Source organism: Papaver somniferum, chromosome 1 (genome assembly GCF_003573695.1).
Source record: "Papaver somniferum cultivar HN1 chromosome 1, ASM357369v1, whole genome shotgun sequence".
Taxonomy (NCBI): domain Eukaryota; kingdom Viridiplantae; phylum Streptophyta; class Magnoliopsida; order Ranunculales; family Papaveraceae; genus Papaver; species Papaver somniferum.
In genome coordinates, this window is record NC_039358.1 from 243,996,750 (window position 1) to 244,012,783 (window position 16,034).

The window sequence follows — 16,034 nt, forward strand, 5'->3', positions numbered from 1 at the left end:
TGAAAATACAGAATATGGGATAAAATGTAGAATTACTGCACAAAAGATGAGTTAAATGCCAACAAAAAGGGATAAATATATACATTATTTGGCACTCATCAGTATTGAAGATGTGTTTGGATTAAAACAAAGGATTGGCGAAAGTTTGAAGCACCTAACTAAAAGATGGAGGACTATGTGTAGCAAAATGGCTGGCCGTGTAGATGAGAGATATCTTATATTATCATTTATCAATGCTATGTTTGCAACCAACCTATTGTATGTCCAAATTTTCAGAGTCAAGAATACGATCACAATGGCTGAATTGCGAGAACTTCAAGAAGAATATATTGTTCTAGAGGAAAGGCAAAATCAAATGGAATCATATCCAGTTGGGAACACCAGTTCACAAACAGTGAATGCAAGCTTATTACCCAAGCTAATAAACACAGTAGCGAATACTTCACAAGTACAACAAGAGAAGGTGACGGGTAACAATCAACAGATGCTGGTGGATATGGGAAGCCGAGATCAAGAGGAGTATGAAGGAGAAAGAAATTTCTAAAATCGTGGTGGAAATAACAAGATTCAAAGACTCGATCAACCACAAGAAACTTATCGAGGTCAAAGACAAAACTATAATAGAGGACAAGGAGGTCACAAGGTAGTATGGGAAGAAATCAAGATGCCACCTCTAAATGCAAGTATGGATAAAATATGGGAAGCTATAATTTTGATGGAGAATATACCAACACCATGGAACATGGGAACGGAACCACTTCCAAACCACATAAGTCATGAGTTTTGTTCTTATCATCATTTTCATGGACATACAACAAATGATTGCAGAAATGTAAAAAGAATTATTCTGAGAATGATAGATCAAGGAAAACTAAACCACTTTTTGGTAGGGCACCCACAATCTCAACCATTGCCACCACCACCAGAACATCACAAAGTAAACACGATGAAAAAGAAGGAAACATTCTTCATAGAAGTTGGTGCAAAAGCAAAGAATCTATTTTGTCACTCTATCGTACATTCATACAAGACAATTGAAGATTTTTATGACAATGTTTTGAGTAGAGTGTTCGCAAGAGATAACGATGGAAGAGAAATTATGAATATTGCGAAAATCTCACCACTATAGGAATGAAAGAAACAAATTATTTGTTTTACCTCAGAAGAAATCCCCGAAGGTGAAGAGGTACATGATAATCCATTGGTAGTAAAATTAGAAATTAATCCAAAACCGAAAGAAGATGAGGATGATGAAGCTGAAGATTCATGGGCAATTAATAGGATTCTAATCGATACTGGAAGCTCTGTGAACATCTTATTTTATCATACTTATAAAACTATGGGAGGAAGAGATGATGATCTTATACCATAAACATATAAGATATGTGGTTTTAATGGTACTGTCAACAAGCCTAAAGGGGAGGTTACTATGCGAATTCCATTGAAGGGAATATCTTCTAAAATCCTATTATGTGTCGTTGATGTAGAATCACCCTACAATGCATTAATTGGTCGACCTTGGCTACATGGGATTCTAGGTGTAGCTTCAACTTTCCACCAGTGCATCAAATTCCCTCACCCCAGCGGTGTAGGAATCATAAAGGGAGATTGGGTTAAAGGAAAGAGGTGTTACGAAACTCAGATAGAATCTTGCGAAGGAAGAGCAAACAAGAAGGAAAATTGGGGGCACAAAATCAAAGAGACACAAAGAAGTGAGAGGTTGATGGTGGATGCAATCGAAATAAAAGAAGAAGAGATGTTGCGAAACTAATGCTAGCTCAGAATAAAAAATGGTGAACATACCACTACCAAGGAGACAATAACAGAAAATAACAAAGAATCAGAGGATATCAAAGGTAATGTATGAATGATTGATTTGTTGCGACACTCTCGCAATAAATAAAATTCTCAAAAATACATTTTATTGAATGACAAAATTGAGACTGCGAAATGCAAATACAATATGATGATGTGCAAGAATCTCGTAGAGATAATGAATTCTACAAAAGACAATCAGAGAGCAATGACAAAAGAGAAAGGGGTGAACCTTTATGGCGTACACCCTAGTTCGCGAATACAATTTCGCAAGAGGCAAATGTAAGACCTAAAGTACGTCATATAAGGGGGTACCTGTTGCATGACTCAGGGAAACGCTACACCGCCACCGGAACCTGAGTCATGGAGATTTATGGTCAATTAATCCCATCCGGGAGAGGCACCTTGGATTCTCAACTTAAGCATATGATTTAGGTTGGGCTACTAAGGTAATAAGGACTCTCCCAAGGAGTGCAGAATCTGATCAAGGCGCCGAGGTACACGGTTGAGTCAAGAGTGCCAGGGGCGTTTGAAGCGCACCTTGCCATTCTTGACAAGTCTTGGCTTATACTGCACTCGGCCCGAAGAAAACCCAGCTTAGGGTGCAGTCTCGTAACCATAAGCCCTAAAAATAATAAGCATAAGAGGCTGCAAAAACAACTGGTTGTTTTTAAGACTGGATGGGAGGAGCTAACCTTGTATGGTAGAAGTACGCCTCCTTGAAGGGGCAACCAGGGAGAAGATAAGGGCGACACCCTCCATTAGGGAGCTGATAAGTGTCTTAAGACGCAAATGTCATGATGCTTTTTACTCTTAAGGGTAATAAGGCTTGTCATATTTGTGCAACAATCCTGAAGAGGCAATAATACAAAAGAAAAAGATAAGACGAGATCAATGGGTTTTCGCATAAAAGTGCGAAGACGTCCTGCGATTTCGTCGCAAGACGGCAATGCCATGGGGCTTTATTTTCGCAAGAATATTTAGACCTATCATATTGTCGCAACATTCCTGAAGAGGCCATAATACAAAAGAAAAAGTTAAGGCAAGATCAATGGGTTTTTACATGAAAGTGCAAGAACGTCCTGCGATTTTGTCGCAATGACAAGAGGAGGAAGGCAAAATAAGACCACACAGGAATGAGATTTTGAAAATAATCAAAATTCACTTTGCATAAGATTGCGAAATTTTAAATAAACAACTGCGAAGTTGAGGCACAAAATAAGAAAAATCTGCAAAATCTCTCATTTGGATACAAATAACAGAGACAAGTATGGGAATGAATGAAATTAGAAAATGTTATTTGTCTCCATGATAAGCACGTAAGTGCTACATTTTATACCCATATTTATATTAACTAGGACTCGATATTTTGACTAACTACATCATTTTAGTGCTTTTGTAGAAAGTACAAGCGAATCCAATCACTAGAACCATAAATGGATAGAGAGAGGCAAAATGACGCTGCGACAAAAATGAACCTCAAATGTGGTAGCTTGGTATGTTTATAGGTTAGTCATTTCCACATTTTAGGACACCCCTTATAACTATAGGGAAAGTGGCCTAATAAGACCATGATCCCAAAAAAACCATGGTCCCAAAAAACCGTTCTTAAGAAAGGGTCAGCTGGTTTCAAAAGGGTCATTCCAATGGGCTGGGCTCACCGGAGGACATGGAACAACGCTAGTTTCAATCCCAGTCAGTCCGTTGTCTAATCTGAGTCATCTGACAACAGAGCCTCCTTGTCCTTGGTGTAATCCAGTAATAGTGTTAATGAAGTTAGCTCTATACCCATAAAGGTCAGTCAAAGAATCAAGGTATTCTGATATTCTGCGTTCATCCTACAACTTTGGCATTTCTAGCAACACATAAAACATTGGTGAATTTTCATTCTGGAACTCAAAGAAACGATTTTGAAAATTGTTTTACATCAGAATGATAAATCATCATCTTCTTTGGTACAAGTAAAACAAACCTCTAAACTAAACAGGATGGACTTTTAGCACTCTGAATATAAACTCCTCAAACTAATCAGACTGCACCACTTGACATCAGAACCTTAATTGTGAAGCCCCTGGTTCTTGTCAGAGTACAGAAATGACAAAAACCGAGAGACCGAGGCAAAGGCTTTTGAGTTTCAGGAAAGACAGCTTTTTATATACTGCTATTCATACAGACATGATGGATTCTACATGTGCGTTTGAGTTGGGGAATCTTCATTCCTTAAGGAAACTAACTGACCGATGATGAGAAGTAGACATGGCAAAAACGCCGTAGTACTGATTCAGCTTCTCTAACTCTTTGGAAAGGTTCAAATGCAGAAAGTTATGTTGTCTGCACTTCCGTGATTTTGGAATTGAGTAGTCCACCATTAGTTCTTCTGAACTACACATAGAATTACCTATGGCGATAATGACGATGATGATGGTGCCGGTGTTTGCTTCTCTTGTGATGTCTGTCAGACTCAGAATCATCTGATGAACTTGAATCAGAGGATTGTCTTGATTTCCTTCTCCGATGCCTGATGGAATCTGAATTGTCAGACGAACTTGGAGAACTAGAATTGTGCCGCTTCTTTTTCCTATGCTGTTTCTTGTCCTTCATTTTTCTTTCCTTCAATCTTCTCTCCCTATCATCACTGGAGTCAGATGGCGACATAGATCGACTCTTGTGACGGGACCTGGACTCACTAATACGAGTTAATGACCGGCTTTTGTGCTTGCGTTTACTCTTGGAGCGCTTCTCCGGAACGCTGACTGAGAAGTTGGCCAGCAGGTCAGGAATGTTCCCTCCACTCAAGAAACCTAAAAACCGTAAAAAAACATAAGTGCAACAGCTTAGCATACATAAAGGATGTGGAAAAGAAAGCGAAAGCCTAGAGATACAGAGAGAGCGCCTTCCCAATGAACATCATCGTGAAGAAAATTAGCCAGTAAATCTTCTAAAAATTGAAATCTTAGGTTTACTGAGAGCTTTATGTCCCCAATTTATGAGTTAGAACTTCACAAAAGGTCTTTCCTTATAAGGATTATCTATACAGGATGGAGATCATGGTCATTTACACTCAAACAAACTAACAGTTGATTGACCCATGTGGAAACAATGGATTTAGGGTTAAACCTCCTAAGATTATGCGAATCAGTGCACAAAAGAGACTGGAAAATCGTGTCGTGTTATTCAGCAGCTCATATTAGAGTTAGAATTTTCAAAATGCAATAAGGTTTTCACATGATGACCAATATGGTAACAACATCCTCACTGGCTATCAGTACTTCGCCATGTGGAATGGATTATGGATGTTTAATAATTTAACAAATCCACGAAACTCTAAGGATATACGGTATTCTGTGTAGGCTCATTTCAGTAGGCTCATATTATTATATAGATACAAAATACAGGTTCAATCTCAGAGAGCTTGGTATACATAGAGATCTTCTAGCAAAACCAGAAAGAAATTGCTTCATACCTCCATATTCGTCAAAAATGTCCTCTGCAACTATCTGTTGGTTAGGGTCATCTGGTTTGAACCCACCACGCGGAGGACTTAAACCGGGCTTTTGCTTTAGTTCCCACTTGAGAGGCTGTAACATGAGACATTGAAGACCATTACTAAAGCAAGCGACTAGCATGGACAAGTTTTTGCTAGCAAAGAAACTATAAAGAAGAAGGAGCAACAGCTAGTTATTCGACTACCACAGCAACAAATGAAAGCATGACACCATGTCAGCTGAGATGGAGAGACAGTATAAGCTTAGCCATATCTTGATATCTTGCATGCTATGTGACTACGTGGAAAAACTCTTGTATAATGTTACAAGAGTTTCTGTCTTATAGTCAAAACTGATATACATCACAATGTAGTTAATCCACTCATGTCATCACTCATCACAACTATACATCGACCCTAATGAAAGTACATGGTTGAATTTGATGGGGAAAATACAGAACAAACCTAGCTAGAGAGTAAGCGTCCTGCAACTTGTCTGCAAACTAGAAACCGATAGAAAAAACATAACCTGGCACTAACCTCGTTAACCTCTGTCTGGGCAAGGATAGCAGTCAAGGGATCATCTCTTTTCAAACGACTCTCCTCACTTGGCGTTATCATATCCTTTAAAGAACATTCACGGTCACCACTTTGGTGACCAAAAGTTCCACATCTGGCACATTTGACATTACGAACTTCCACTCCAAAAGGTTTTGCCCTGGCTGGGAGACCAGTTTCCAGCCTAAAAAATCACCAATTTCAAACCATTACGAATCAATCGATGCAAATCTATACAATGCGAGCATAACTGCTACCTTATCATTGTCTATTGGTTAGCTAAATTTGCAATAAAATGCATAACACAAAAGTATGGTACCTAGGAGCATTTTTGAGTACTGAAAACTCTTCTTCGGTAGGCAATGCACGCCCAAAAACATCCCTTGGCCTTTTCTTCTTCTTCTTCTTGTCCTCTTCAACAGGAACAGCATCCTCCTCCTCATTCTTCCCGGAGGTGGATTCCTCAGGTGGATTAGTAATCCCCAGTCTTTTCCTCTCATCTTCGATTTCAGCAGCTTTAGCACTCTCCGGATTGTAACCAGGTGGACGAACATACATAAAACTAACAGCCTTCATAGTCTCTACTTTCTCTTTCTCTCTTTGATTCAGCTCAGCTGTTTGCTTAAAAATCTGCTGTTCTTGTGCAAACTGAATACAATAAACAAACAAATTAGGTCTAAATTCCTTCAATTAGGTCTAAACCCTTAATGTGTATCTAGTAAATAAAAATTACCTCACGGGCGACTTCCTCAGCTCGTCGTTGTCTCTGAGCATTGGTTTGTTCAGCAATCCATTTACGGCGTTGATTTGGATATGATAATGGATGCCATGGTTTTTGATTTAAGAAGGAATGACTCCATGCGGTACCTGATTTTGTTTTGTAATCAACTTCTCCTTCTTTACTTTTCTTATTCAGTAGTTTCTGCATCAATCCACCTCCTTCTCCTTCATCTTCCATCACTGAATTAGAATTAGTGACTCCCTCTCTCTGAAGATCTCCTTCTTCTTCTGCCTGTGGTGGTGGCGGAGAATGGTAGGAGGAATGCGGAAGGAATCCCCAATAAACTCCACTCCACCCAGATTAAGAAGTTGAGTTTGATATAGGCGCCCCTGTTTTGGATACGGGCTGGCAAGAAAATAGTTGGGTTGAAACAACATAAGATATGGAAAAAACAGTCTGGAAGAATCATACCGTCTATAATCTTTTCAACTCTCCTAGCTAGTTGTCTCGTGTTGTTTTCTCACATCTCCCTCCTCCTCCTCCTCCTTCTCTAATCCAAAACTTCTTATCCTGTTTCTTCTTTTATCTTCCTCCTCCCCTGCTCTGAGAGCGAGAGAAGAATATACTAACAGTCCAACTCTGAACTTTTTGTGTCAATCCATTGCTCGCTGACTATATCATTTAGGAAGAAGAAGAAGAGAGGAGCTGAATTTGGATAGTCAAGATATATGGTGGTGGTAACATAAAATCGCAATAGTGGGAATGGCTTGTTTGCTACCTCAATTCTTCAATTGCCCACCAGACACTACTACCAGTACCACCACACTATCTCATCATCTTACTTCTCATACCCACTCTTACCTCTGTAAGTACTGTTCCTTGTTGTCTTTTCTTTCAGTGTCTCTATTGAATCAATTAATGAATGTGATTGAGTATTGATATAATTTATTCCGTTCCCATACAAAATCCATCGTATTCCTTTCTGGGTTTGTTGAATTCCTGGCTAATTGTGTTTTATTAGCTTTTAATTTTAATTCTGGGAAATTGAAATAGAACAGGCATTTTATCATACAATTCCGGTGCATCTTTTTATAATTTTGAGCTTAACCACCAAAAATTTAGTCTTCCTATAAGAGTTTGTAATCGACTACTATAAGATTGGGTCAGAAAACAAGTCATTGCCTCTTAGGGATAAAGGGTTTTATTGGCTTAGTGAGAGTCAAGGGTAATGTTGATTCCTTTTAAGTTGTGTTTGTTTTTGTTAGCAATTTATGTGAGTTAGGGTTGAGTTAGTCGTGCAATTAGTTATGAACGTGTTATCAGTAGGAGAGTCTTTTGTGTTTACTTCCTAGCTAGTTTGTAGGATATACGGTTGCATGGGAATATATCTTATTTAAAAAGATATGAATGGAAGGAGAAGATATCGCATTGAATTATCACACACTTTTGTATAACATTTGTGTTATTCGGAGGCTAGGGCTCCTCTATAAGCCTTGGACGCCAGGGTTCGTCAGTAAGCCATATTTATCAATCTTCTTAACAATCACCATTATCCCTTACCTGCACTTCTTCTCCACTGCCTATTACATCATTTCCGTTACCATATTTTCTAGTGTTATTGTAACAGGTAAAATGAAAGCATATATCATGGTTGCATTTCAGTCAATTCAGGATGGCACCTCTGTGTGTGTTTACTAACTGGATTTTGTCTTGATTAAAATGTGCAGTCAAAACTAGACAACCCGTATGCATTCGTGCGCAATGTGTTCTTACAACGACTACAGCAAGTGCAGTTGTCGATATGGAGAAGCTTCAGTTACCATCTCTGGAAGCTCATTTACGTTCACTAGCAATGGACAGATCCATGTCATATGTAGGATCTGTTGGTCCACCCACTAAGGTTTGTATTGATTCATTCTATGTATGAAACACAGATCATGACCCAAGCTCTGCAGTCTAAAAAACTCGAAATATAACCTAATTCAAAAGTGCTTGGTTTGATTGTTATCAGCAGGAAAACATTGAAGATACTGTAGCTACGGAAACACTTACTGGTGAAGAGGCCGATATAGCTGCTGCTGCTGCTGGAGCCGTCGCTCTTGCAAAAGCAGCAGCGCAAATGGCTAAAGATGCTGCTTTTATGGGTGGCGATAATTCTGATGCTAGATTAGATCATAAGCATGTAGAATTTTCACCAAAAACCGAAAGCATACATCTTGGGACGGTTCATTATACTGATGCCGAGCGATCATTACTAGGCCTTCAGCCTTTGCAAGCTGAGTGCAGGACGGAGGAAGAAGAAATAATTCCTGTTACAGATTCTGACAGCTTGGAGCCAACTGATGAAGAACTTGAACTTCTCCAGGTGCAACTTACAAATAGAATAGCTGTGAGATCTGGGCGTCAAACAGAGAGAAGAGCTAGAAGAGCAAAAGCAGCTGAGAAAGCTGCTGCAAGTGTTGTTTCTGTGAATTCTGGATCTAGTCGTAAAAAGAAAGCTCCTATACAAGAAGTGGACTACGCTGATCCTTTGCGCTATTTGAGGGGGACCACTAGCTCTTCCAGACTTCTTACTGCTAATGAAGAGCTGCAGTTGTCAGAAGGGATACAGGTTTGATCCCTGTTATAAATTGAATATTGCAAAACTAAATTGTTATCCAAAAGTCAGTTTTTATCAGTTCAACCAACGTAGTTTTTGAGCTTAGGATAACAGACCATATGCCAGCACATCACTGGGCTGTATGTATGTACGTACTGTGAGGTTCAATGATAACGGTCTGCACTAGGCAGTTAGATTGAAAACCTACATTCATCCTTCTTTAGGTTTCCGTCAACAATCTTTGATGTTCTTAGTTACTGTTTAAAGATTTTTATTGCACATCATCTTTTTCATGGTCACATTATCTTGACTTATCTTTTAGTATGGGTTATGATGCAGGTCTTATTAAAACTGGAATTACTTCACGACGAACTTACAGAACGTTGTGGTGGTAAACCCACTCTTGCTCAGTGGGCAGCAGCAGCTGGAGTTGACCAGAAAACCCTAAGGAAGCGCTTAAACTATGGCATCCTTTGCAAAGACAAAATGATTAAAAGCAACATCCGTCTTGTAATTTCTATTGCAAAAAATTATCAGGGGGCGGGAATGAACCTTCAAGACCTTGTTCAGGTTTGTTTCTCCTTTAACCCTATTAATTCAGTGAGTTAATATAAATTCACTAGAGTAACAAAAATTAGTTTAGTTTTTTTGCTAGGAGTGTTTAGGCTAAATATAAGTAATAATATAACTAGGTATAGATTTTGTAGGAAAATTTCATATTGGCACGAATATCTTGCCAAATAAAAGTTCTTAAAACAGGAAAAAAAAAATGCTACACGAGGTTCGAAAAAAATTGATAACCAAATCAGTTAATATAAAGAATGAGGAATTTTGTTACGGAATATATGGGAGGAGCCAAAAAAATAGAACAACATCAAGCAATGATCAGTCACCAACTCATTCACAAATGGAAGAGTGAACTCACAAAATGGATAAGACCATCATAGAATTTCTCATCTTCTTTGCCGCACACCTGCAATCCAGGTCCCACACACGCACACATATTATCCTGTAACCGGACACAAGCCGGATGAAACCTCTTCAAAAACCGATCTAATTTTTTCGCCGTCTTGGAAGGTTTGTGCATTGAATACTTCTTCTTCTTCTTCACTAGCAAAGCCCGAGAATCTATCCGTAAAGTTATGTTTTTCCCCGTCTAGTACTAGTTTTTCCACTGTGTACCACGCTTCATCAACAGTTGAACGGAAATCTAACTCTTCCGTTCTTATTTTGTATCGGAAGTCCTTAGAAATTCCTTATGGAAAAACTTTCTTAGAAATCTAAGGACTTCCGATACAAAATAAGAATGACAGAGTTAGATTTTTGTTCAACTGTTGATAAAGCGTGGTACACAGTGAAAAAACTAGTATTAGACGAGAAAAAACATAACCTTACGGTTAGATGTGAAGAAAAAGATGTATTCAACACATAAACGTTCAAGACAGCGCAAAAGTTGGATCGGTTTTTGAAGAGATTTCATCCCGCTTGTGTCCAGTTACATGATAATAAGTGTGCGCGTGTGGGACCTGGATTGCAGGTGTTCGCGTTACTTAAAGGCAAAGAAGATGAGAAGTTATATAATGGTTTTATCCATCTTGTGAGTTCACCTTCCATTTGTGAATGAGTTGGTGACTGATTATTGTTTTATCTAAAGCTGTCATTTTTTTTTTAATTCTTTTGTATTCCAAGTCCATAAGAAAAGAAATGTGAAAAATTTTAGAGGAAAGGGAACAGAAATGGAAAAAAAAAGGGTAAGCTTTTGTGTGTTGAGAGTATAGAATGGTTGATATTCTTTATAGCAAGAATTATCACCTATCCCATAATCCTCGGTCCTGCTACGATGGAAGTGGGGTGTATAACTGCATGAGTCTCCTCCCATATATCCGTAATAAAATTCCAAATTCCTCTCTTTTTGTTTTAACTGATTTGTTTACCTACTTGTTTTCTGTTTGAATTAATCTAATTAATCCGAATTGAACGTAGTGTAGCATTTTTATTTATTTTTTTCTATTTTAGAAACTTTTGTTTGGCAAGATATTCGTGCCAATATGGAATTTTCCAAAAAAAAATCTATACCTAGTTGTATTCTTCCTTATATTTATATCCTAAACACTCCTAGCAAAAACAACTAAATTAATTTTTGTTATTCTAATGAATTTATTTTGTTTCTCCTTTAACCCTATCAGGGGGCTAAAAATGTTAATAGTAATCACTAAGCCTTTTCCAATCTCAGGAAGGGTGTCGAGGCCTTGTAAGAGGTGCAGAGAAATTTGATGCTTCAAAGGGATTCAAGTTTTCAACTTATGCCCACTGGTGGATTAAGCAGGCAGTTCGAAAATCGCTTTCTGATCAATCTAGAACAATTCGCCTACCGGTAAGTTTTCCTTGACTATCTCAATTCCCTTTTGCACGGGAAAAATCTTTATTATGGTGAGAGTTATTGCTTCTAGAGTCTAGATACGAGTTCATTATCCCTTTAGAAACTGACATTTGGTTCACTAGAAGAAGGAAAGGAAGCAACTATTACTGAGCATTGTTAGTTGCTCTTGTCTATTGCCTTTATGTCCACTAGCTTAGTTAAACTATTGATGCAGTTTTAAAGTTTTGATTCCATCCAATTTTTTGTGCTCAAACTGTTGTCAAAATATGAACAGTTTCACATGGTCGAGGCAACTTATCGAGTAAAGGAAGCTAGAAAGCAGCTGTTCAACGAGAAAGGAAGACAGCCCGACGACAAGGAGATTGCAGAGGCGACAGGGTTGTCAATGAAGAGGCTAATGGCTGTATTACTCACTCCCAAAGCTCCAAGATCTCTTGACCAGAAGTTTGGGATCAATGAGAGTCTAAAGCCTTCAGTATGTCCCTTTGGTTCTCTTTCCTTTACTATAATCACACCGTATGCTCTTATTCTGATTCATTTATTGATGAGTGATCCCTTCGTCTTTCAGGAAATAATTTCAAATCCAGATGATGAAACATCTGAAGATATACTTATCAAGCAATTCATGAGGCAGGATCTGGAAAAAGTGCTATGCACTCTCAATCCAAGGGAGAAGCAGGTGGTCCGGTGGAGGTTTGGGCTGGAGGATGGAAGGATGAAAACATTGCAGGAGATTGGGGAATTAATGGGTGTGAGCAGAGAAAGAATCCGGCAAATAGAATCATGTGCCTTCAGAAAGTTGAAGAATAAGAAGAGAACCAAAAATTTGCAGCAGTACATTAACTCATAATGAAAATTTGCGCATCAGGTTCTACGGAAAAGAGTAATGGAATTGGATGCCCTGTCTCGCTTTCTTTTCTGTTTTTCTTTATTTTTCAACGCTATCTTTCTATATGTAGCTGCAGCATGAATGCAAATCTTGGTGCTGCTTTCCATTTTTGTAATGCACATATCATTTGTTCAGAATTTCAGAATAGTTTGTGCAGAGAAATAAAATTCCAAGTTAGTATTATTGTCATTATCACTTGTATTTCTATGATTTAAACTAGTACTTAAACAAAACGCAAGTACATGTAACTCTGACCAGGAACGAGGCGATCGTAGAGTGTCAAAATCTCAGATTATGTAATAATTTCTAGGTTGAGGAAAATAGAAAAAACTCCTCAACCATATATATGTGTTCTTCGATGAAATGCAGGCAAGATCCTTCGGAAGCTGGAGTATCATCAGGGGAAAATTCTCTACCATTTATCTGACTTGCACCCTGCGCAATGCCAGATAAGCAACTATCCGATACCCAACCAACATCAGAGCCATGATACAGACATCTATCCATAAATGATCTGAACCCATGGACTTAACTGCATGAAAATCAACCACGCGGCAGAAATCTCCGTTCGAGCACTCATAATAATCATTATCAGTGTATTGTACTCCAAGAAGAAGCTTGTAACAGTAGAAGCTAAAGCTCAAGTACTTCAACCAGACAATGAAGACAGGGATCTGCTGAATGTAATAGCCTCCAGCCATAAGGAAAACCAAAGTGGTGACTGAGGCCAAGGTGGTTGCTTGTTTGACATCCATCAGGATAGCACCAAATGCAAGACCTAAGCTTTGAGATACAAGGACACTGAAGAGTACAACAAGTAGGGATAGAACGAAGGTTGTTGGGTCCGGCTTGAGTCCACCCATCCAGTAGATAATGACAACGAATACTGTGGGAAGAGCAAGCTCCATAGGAAGGTCCCCTGCAGTCCTGGCAAGGAAGTAAGAGGAGAGCCGGTACATGCCTGATGCACGTTCTTTGATGAGCATAGCTCGTTCTTGTGGAAATGTAAAAACGGCGTTGTAGAGTGGGAAGAAACCCCAGAAGACTGAGAAGAAAAAGAGCAACCCAATCTGCAGACAGAGTGAAGCATGTTAATTAGAAATAAAATAAAATTTGCAGCGAGGAATTCTTGTTCTATGCTTTCTGTGATGTTGAATCTTACGCGGTCCTGGATGTGTGATGGCGGGGAGTGCCACCAGAGGAGACCAGCAAGAATGGCAACAGTTATTACTTGGAAGATTCTCAATTTATTGAATGCTTCGTATCTACGCTCCTTTAGCCCTCTCCTGAGCAGCACTTTAAATTGCCTCCACCAGCTGGTGCCCCATTCTTCTGACTTCACAGTGTTCCCTGAAAAATTCAAAGGCATCAAAAGCAATTCTTCAGACTGACAATAAACAGCACACTGAATTTCTGAACTAATTTGATGCTTGCAGAAAAGAGAGAAAGAAACTACTCACATTTGTATGAATCAGTAGTGGTAGCACCAGCATAGCAGGGGTTATTGTTCATGTCTACAGCCCCGCAAAGTTCAGCCTTCAACCTTGTGGCTATGTTCTTGTCATAAGCAGAGATAAGTGCTTCCCTGACCAATTTTTGCTCATTTTCTGTGCTTCCACCACCCTCTTGAGGAGAATCTCCGCCTTCTTCATCCACCGTTCTTTTGCAATCCGGCGCAATTCCTGCAATTCAACCACACCATTGTCAGTGCAATTCCCCCATCATTTTGCTACCCCCGTTTCAGGAGAAGTGATTCTTTCACTTTTTCATTTTTGCCTAAAAACGGACCAAATTGAAAAAATGTAGTATCACTTTTCCTGAAACGGATGGAGTATTTACCATAGAAAAGCTAATAAACACATAAATACAAATGTGGACAAGAGCATGAGTGCGTCAGCATCACGTACCGTTTGCCAGATCGAGTAGGAGATCAGCTGGGTTGACAGTGACAGAAGTGGAAAATCCAATTGAAGAGAAATAATCCAAGGCAGTGGATGCAGGTCCGTGGTAGATTGGGCATCCCTCTGAAAGCAATACCACCTTGTTAAACATGTGGTATAGTCTGCTAGATGGTTGATGAATAGTGATAACCACAGTTCTGCCACCGCTTGCCAAGTGCTTTATCGTGGTCAAGATACGCTGAGCAGTGGTCGAGTCTAGTCCCGAGGTGGGTTCGTCGAGTAACAGTAAACTTGGATTGATCAACATTTCTTGTCCAATGCTTACTCTCTTTTTCTCACCACCTGAAATTCCTCTGAACAAAGGACCTCCTATCATGCTATTCCTGCACCGATTCAGGCCTAGCTCGTTAATCACATGCTCAGCATGTTCTACCTTCTCTTCTTTGGTCAAGCTGTCAGGCAGGCGTAGCAGGGAGGTGAAGATGAGTGTCTCAGCCACGGTTAAGTGTGGGTAGAGAACATCGTTCTGAGCAACGAATCCAATTTGCCGCCTGATGGGGCTTGAAAATGGCTGGCCATTGTAGGTGATCTTACCTGAGAGCTTCCCATTGAGTCGACCGCCAAGAGCTGTCAGGAGGGTTGTCTTGCCACTTCCGGATGGGCCGAGCATCGCCAAAATCTCACCTGGACAAACCATACCTGTCATTCCATTTAAAATGGTCTTTTCTTTGGAACTCCATGTACCATTCCAACAGAACCCTCCTTTCTGTTGCTCTAATTTGATTTTGTACACCACTTCTTCAAACTGCACCACAAACATCAAATGGAAACAATTAGTATAAGTAATTAGTACTCAGTACTAGACCACTAGCTTGAACAGATAAAGAGAGATAGATGGAGAGACAGACCTTGAGTGTAATTGGGTGCAAGGGAAGTGTAAGTACAGATTTGGGCGGAAGATTGGAGCGAACAGGGTAAGGGAGGACAGCCGTGTTTTGCGGCTGGGAAGATGACATGATTGTTTCTTTGAGTTGCAAAACAGTAAGGTTGTTGGTATTATCTGGTATGTATGTATGGAAATGGATATCTAGTGGTTGTTTCTTTTTATCTGTTTGTTTCCCCTTAAGCTGCTTCTTCTTCTTAATTCTCAAGCTGAAATGGACGACCCACACACAGGATATATATAGGGAGAAAGAGACAGAGAAAGAGATGGACTGATTCTACAACTGAGAGTGAAACAGAGGAGATGACTCAAGAAGAGAAGAGAATAAGAGGTTGAGGGGGGAGAGCCCACATTTTTTAAAAAAAAAAGAAAGAAAAGAAAACAAAAACAAGTAGTACACATCATGATGCATGTCTAGCCAATTATAATCAATCTTCTAATTATTGTTATTCTTAACTTGTTCTAATTAGGGTTCAGGGTCATCATCAATTATTAATAATCCTCTCTACTACTAACTTACAAACTCCATCATCATCAAGGATAGATAATAAAGTGAGTAGTGAGTGAGGTTGAGCTAGAGCTAGCTTTTTTCTATTATGTATTGTATGTTAACAGCTGCTGTAAATTATGTAATCAATCAACTTGTTCTGAATGGGATCCGGTTGGTCATTACGCATATATGTGACATATATGATGAGTTACATCAGTTCAGTTTTGGAACATGAAAACGTGTCAGTACCAACC

At 39.2% G+C, this 16,034-nt stretch overlaps 3 protein-coding genes across 4 annotated transcripts; 1 reads left to right on the forward strand and 2 right to left on the reverse strand.

Annotated features, from left to right (window-relative positions):
- Window positions 1–3,680: 3,680 nt before the first annotated feature.
- Window positions 3,681–6,892, reverse strand: LOC113322777 (uncharacterized zinc finger CCHC domain-containing protein At4g19190-like). The gene is made up of 5 exons (XM_026570926.1): window positions 6,591–6,892; window positions 6,177–6,505; window positions 5,840–6,041; window positions 5,279–5,393; window positions 3,681–4,616 (listed from the first exon to the last, which is right to left on the reverse strand). Exons 1-5 carry the CDS (start codon window positions 6,813–6,815, stop codon window positions 4,210–4,212), a joined length of 1,278 nt encoding a protein of 425 aa, XP_026426711.1. The 5' UTR covers window positions 6,816–6,892; the 3' UTR covers window positions 3,681–4,209.
- Window positions 6,893–7,080: 188 nt separating this feature from the next.
- LOC113322793 (RNA polymerase sigma factor sigB-like) lies at window positions 7,081–12,635 on the forward strand. 2 transcript variants are annotated; one of them, XM_026570947.1, is made up of 7 exons: window positions 7,081–7,443; window positions 8,306–8,478; window positions 8,590–9,189; window positions 9,517–9,747; window positions 11,411–11,551; window positions 11,832–12,032; window positions 12,126–12,635. In XM_026570947.1, the coding sequence occupies exons 1-7, from the start codon at window positions 7,341–7,343 to the stop codon at window positions 12,405–12,407; spliced, it is 1,731 nt and encodes a 576-aa protein (XP_026426732.1). In that variant the 5' UTR covers window positions 7,081–7,340; the 3' UTR covers window positions 12,408–12,635. The 2 variants fall into 2 exon arrangements, with proteins under 2 accessions (XP_026426732.1, XP_026426740.1); XM_026570955.1 differs by having other exon boundaries at window positions 7,082–7,443; window positions 8,593–9,189.
- Window positions 12,599–15,583, reverse strand: LOC113322785 (ABC transporter G family member 14-like). Its single transcript, XM_026570936.1, has 5 exons — window positions 15,256–15,583; window positions 14,354–15,152; window positions 13,907–14,128; window positions 13,609–13,796; window positions 12,599–13,516 (listed from the first exon to the last, which is right to left on the reverse strand). The coding sequence occupies exons 1-5, from the start codon at window positions 15,361–15,363 to the stop codon at window positions 12,866–12,868; spliced, it is 1,968 nt and encodes a 655-aa protein (XP_026426721.1). The 5' UTR covers window positions 15,364–15,583; the 3' UTR covers window positions 12,599–12,865.
- Window positions 15,584–16,034: the final 451 nt, after the last annotated feature.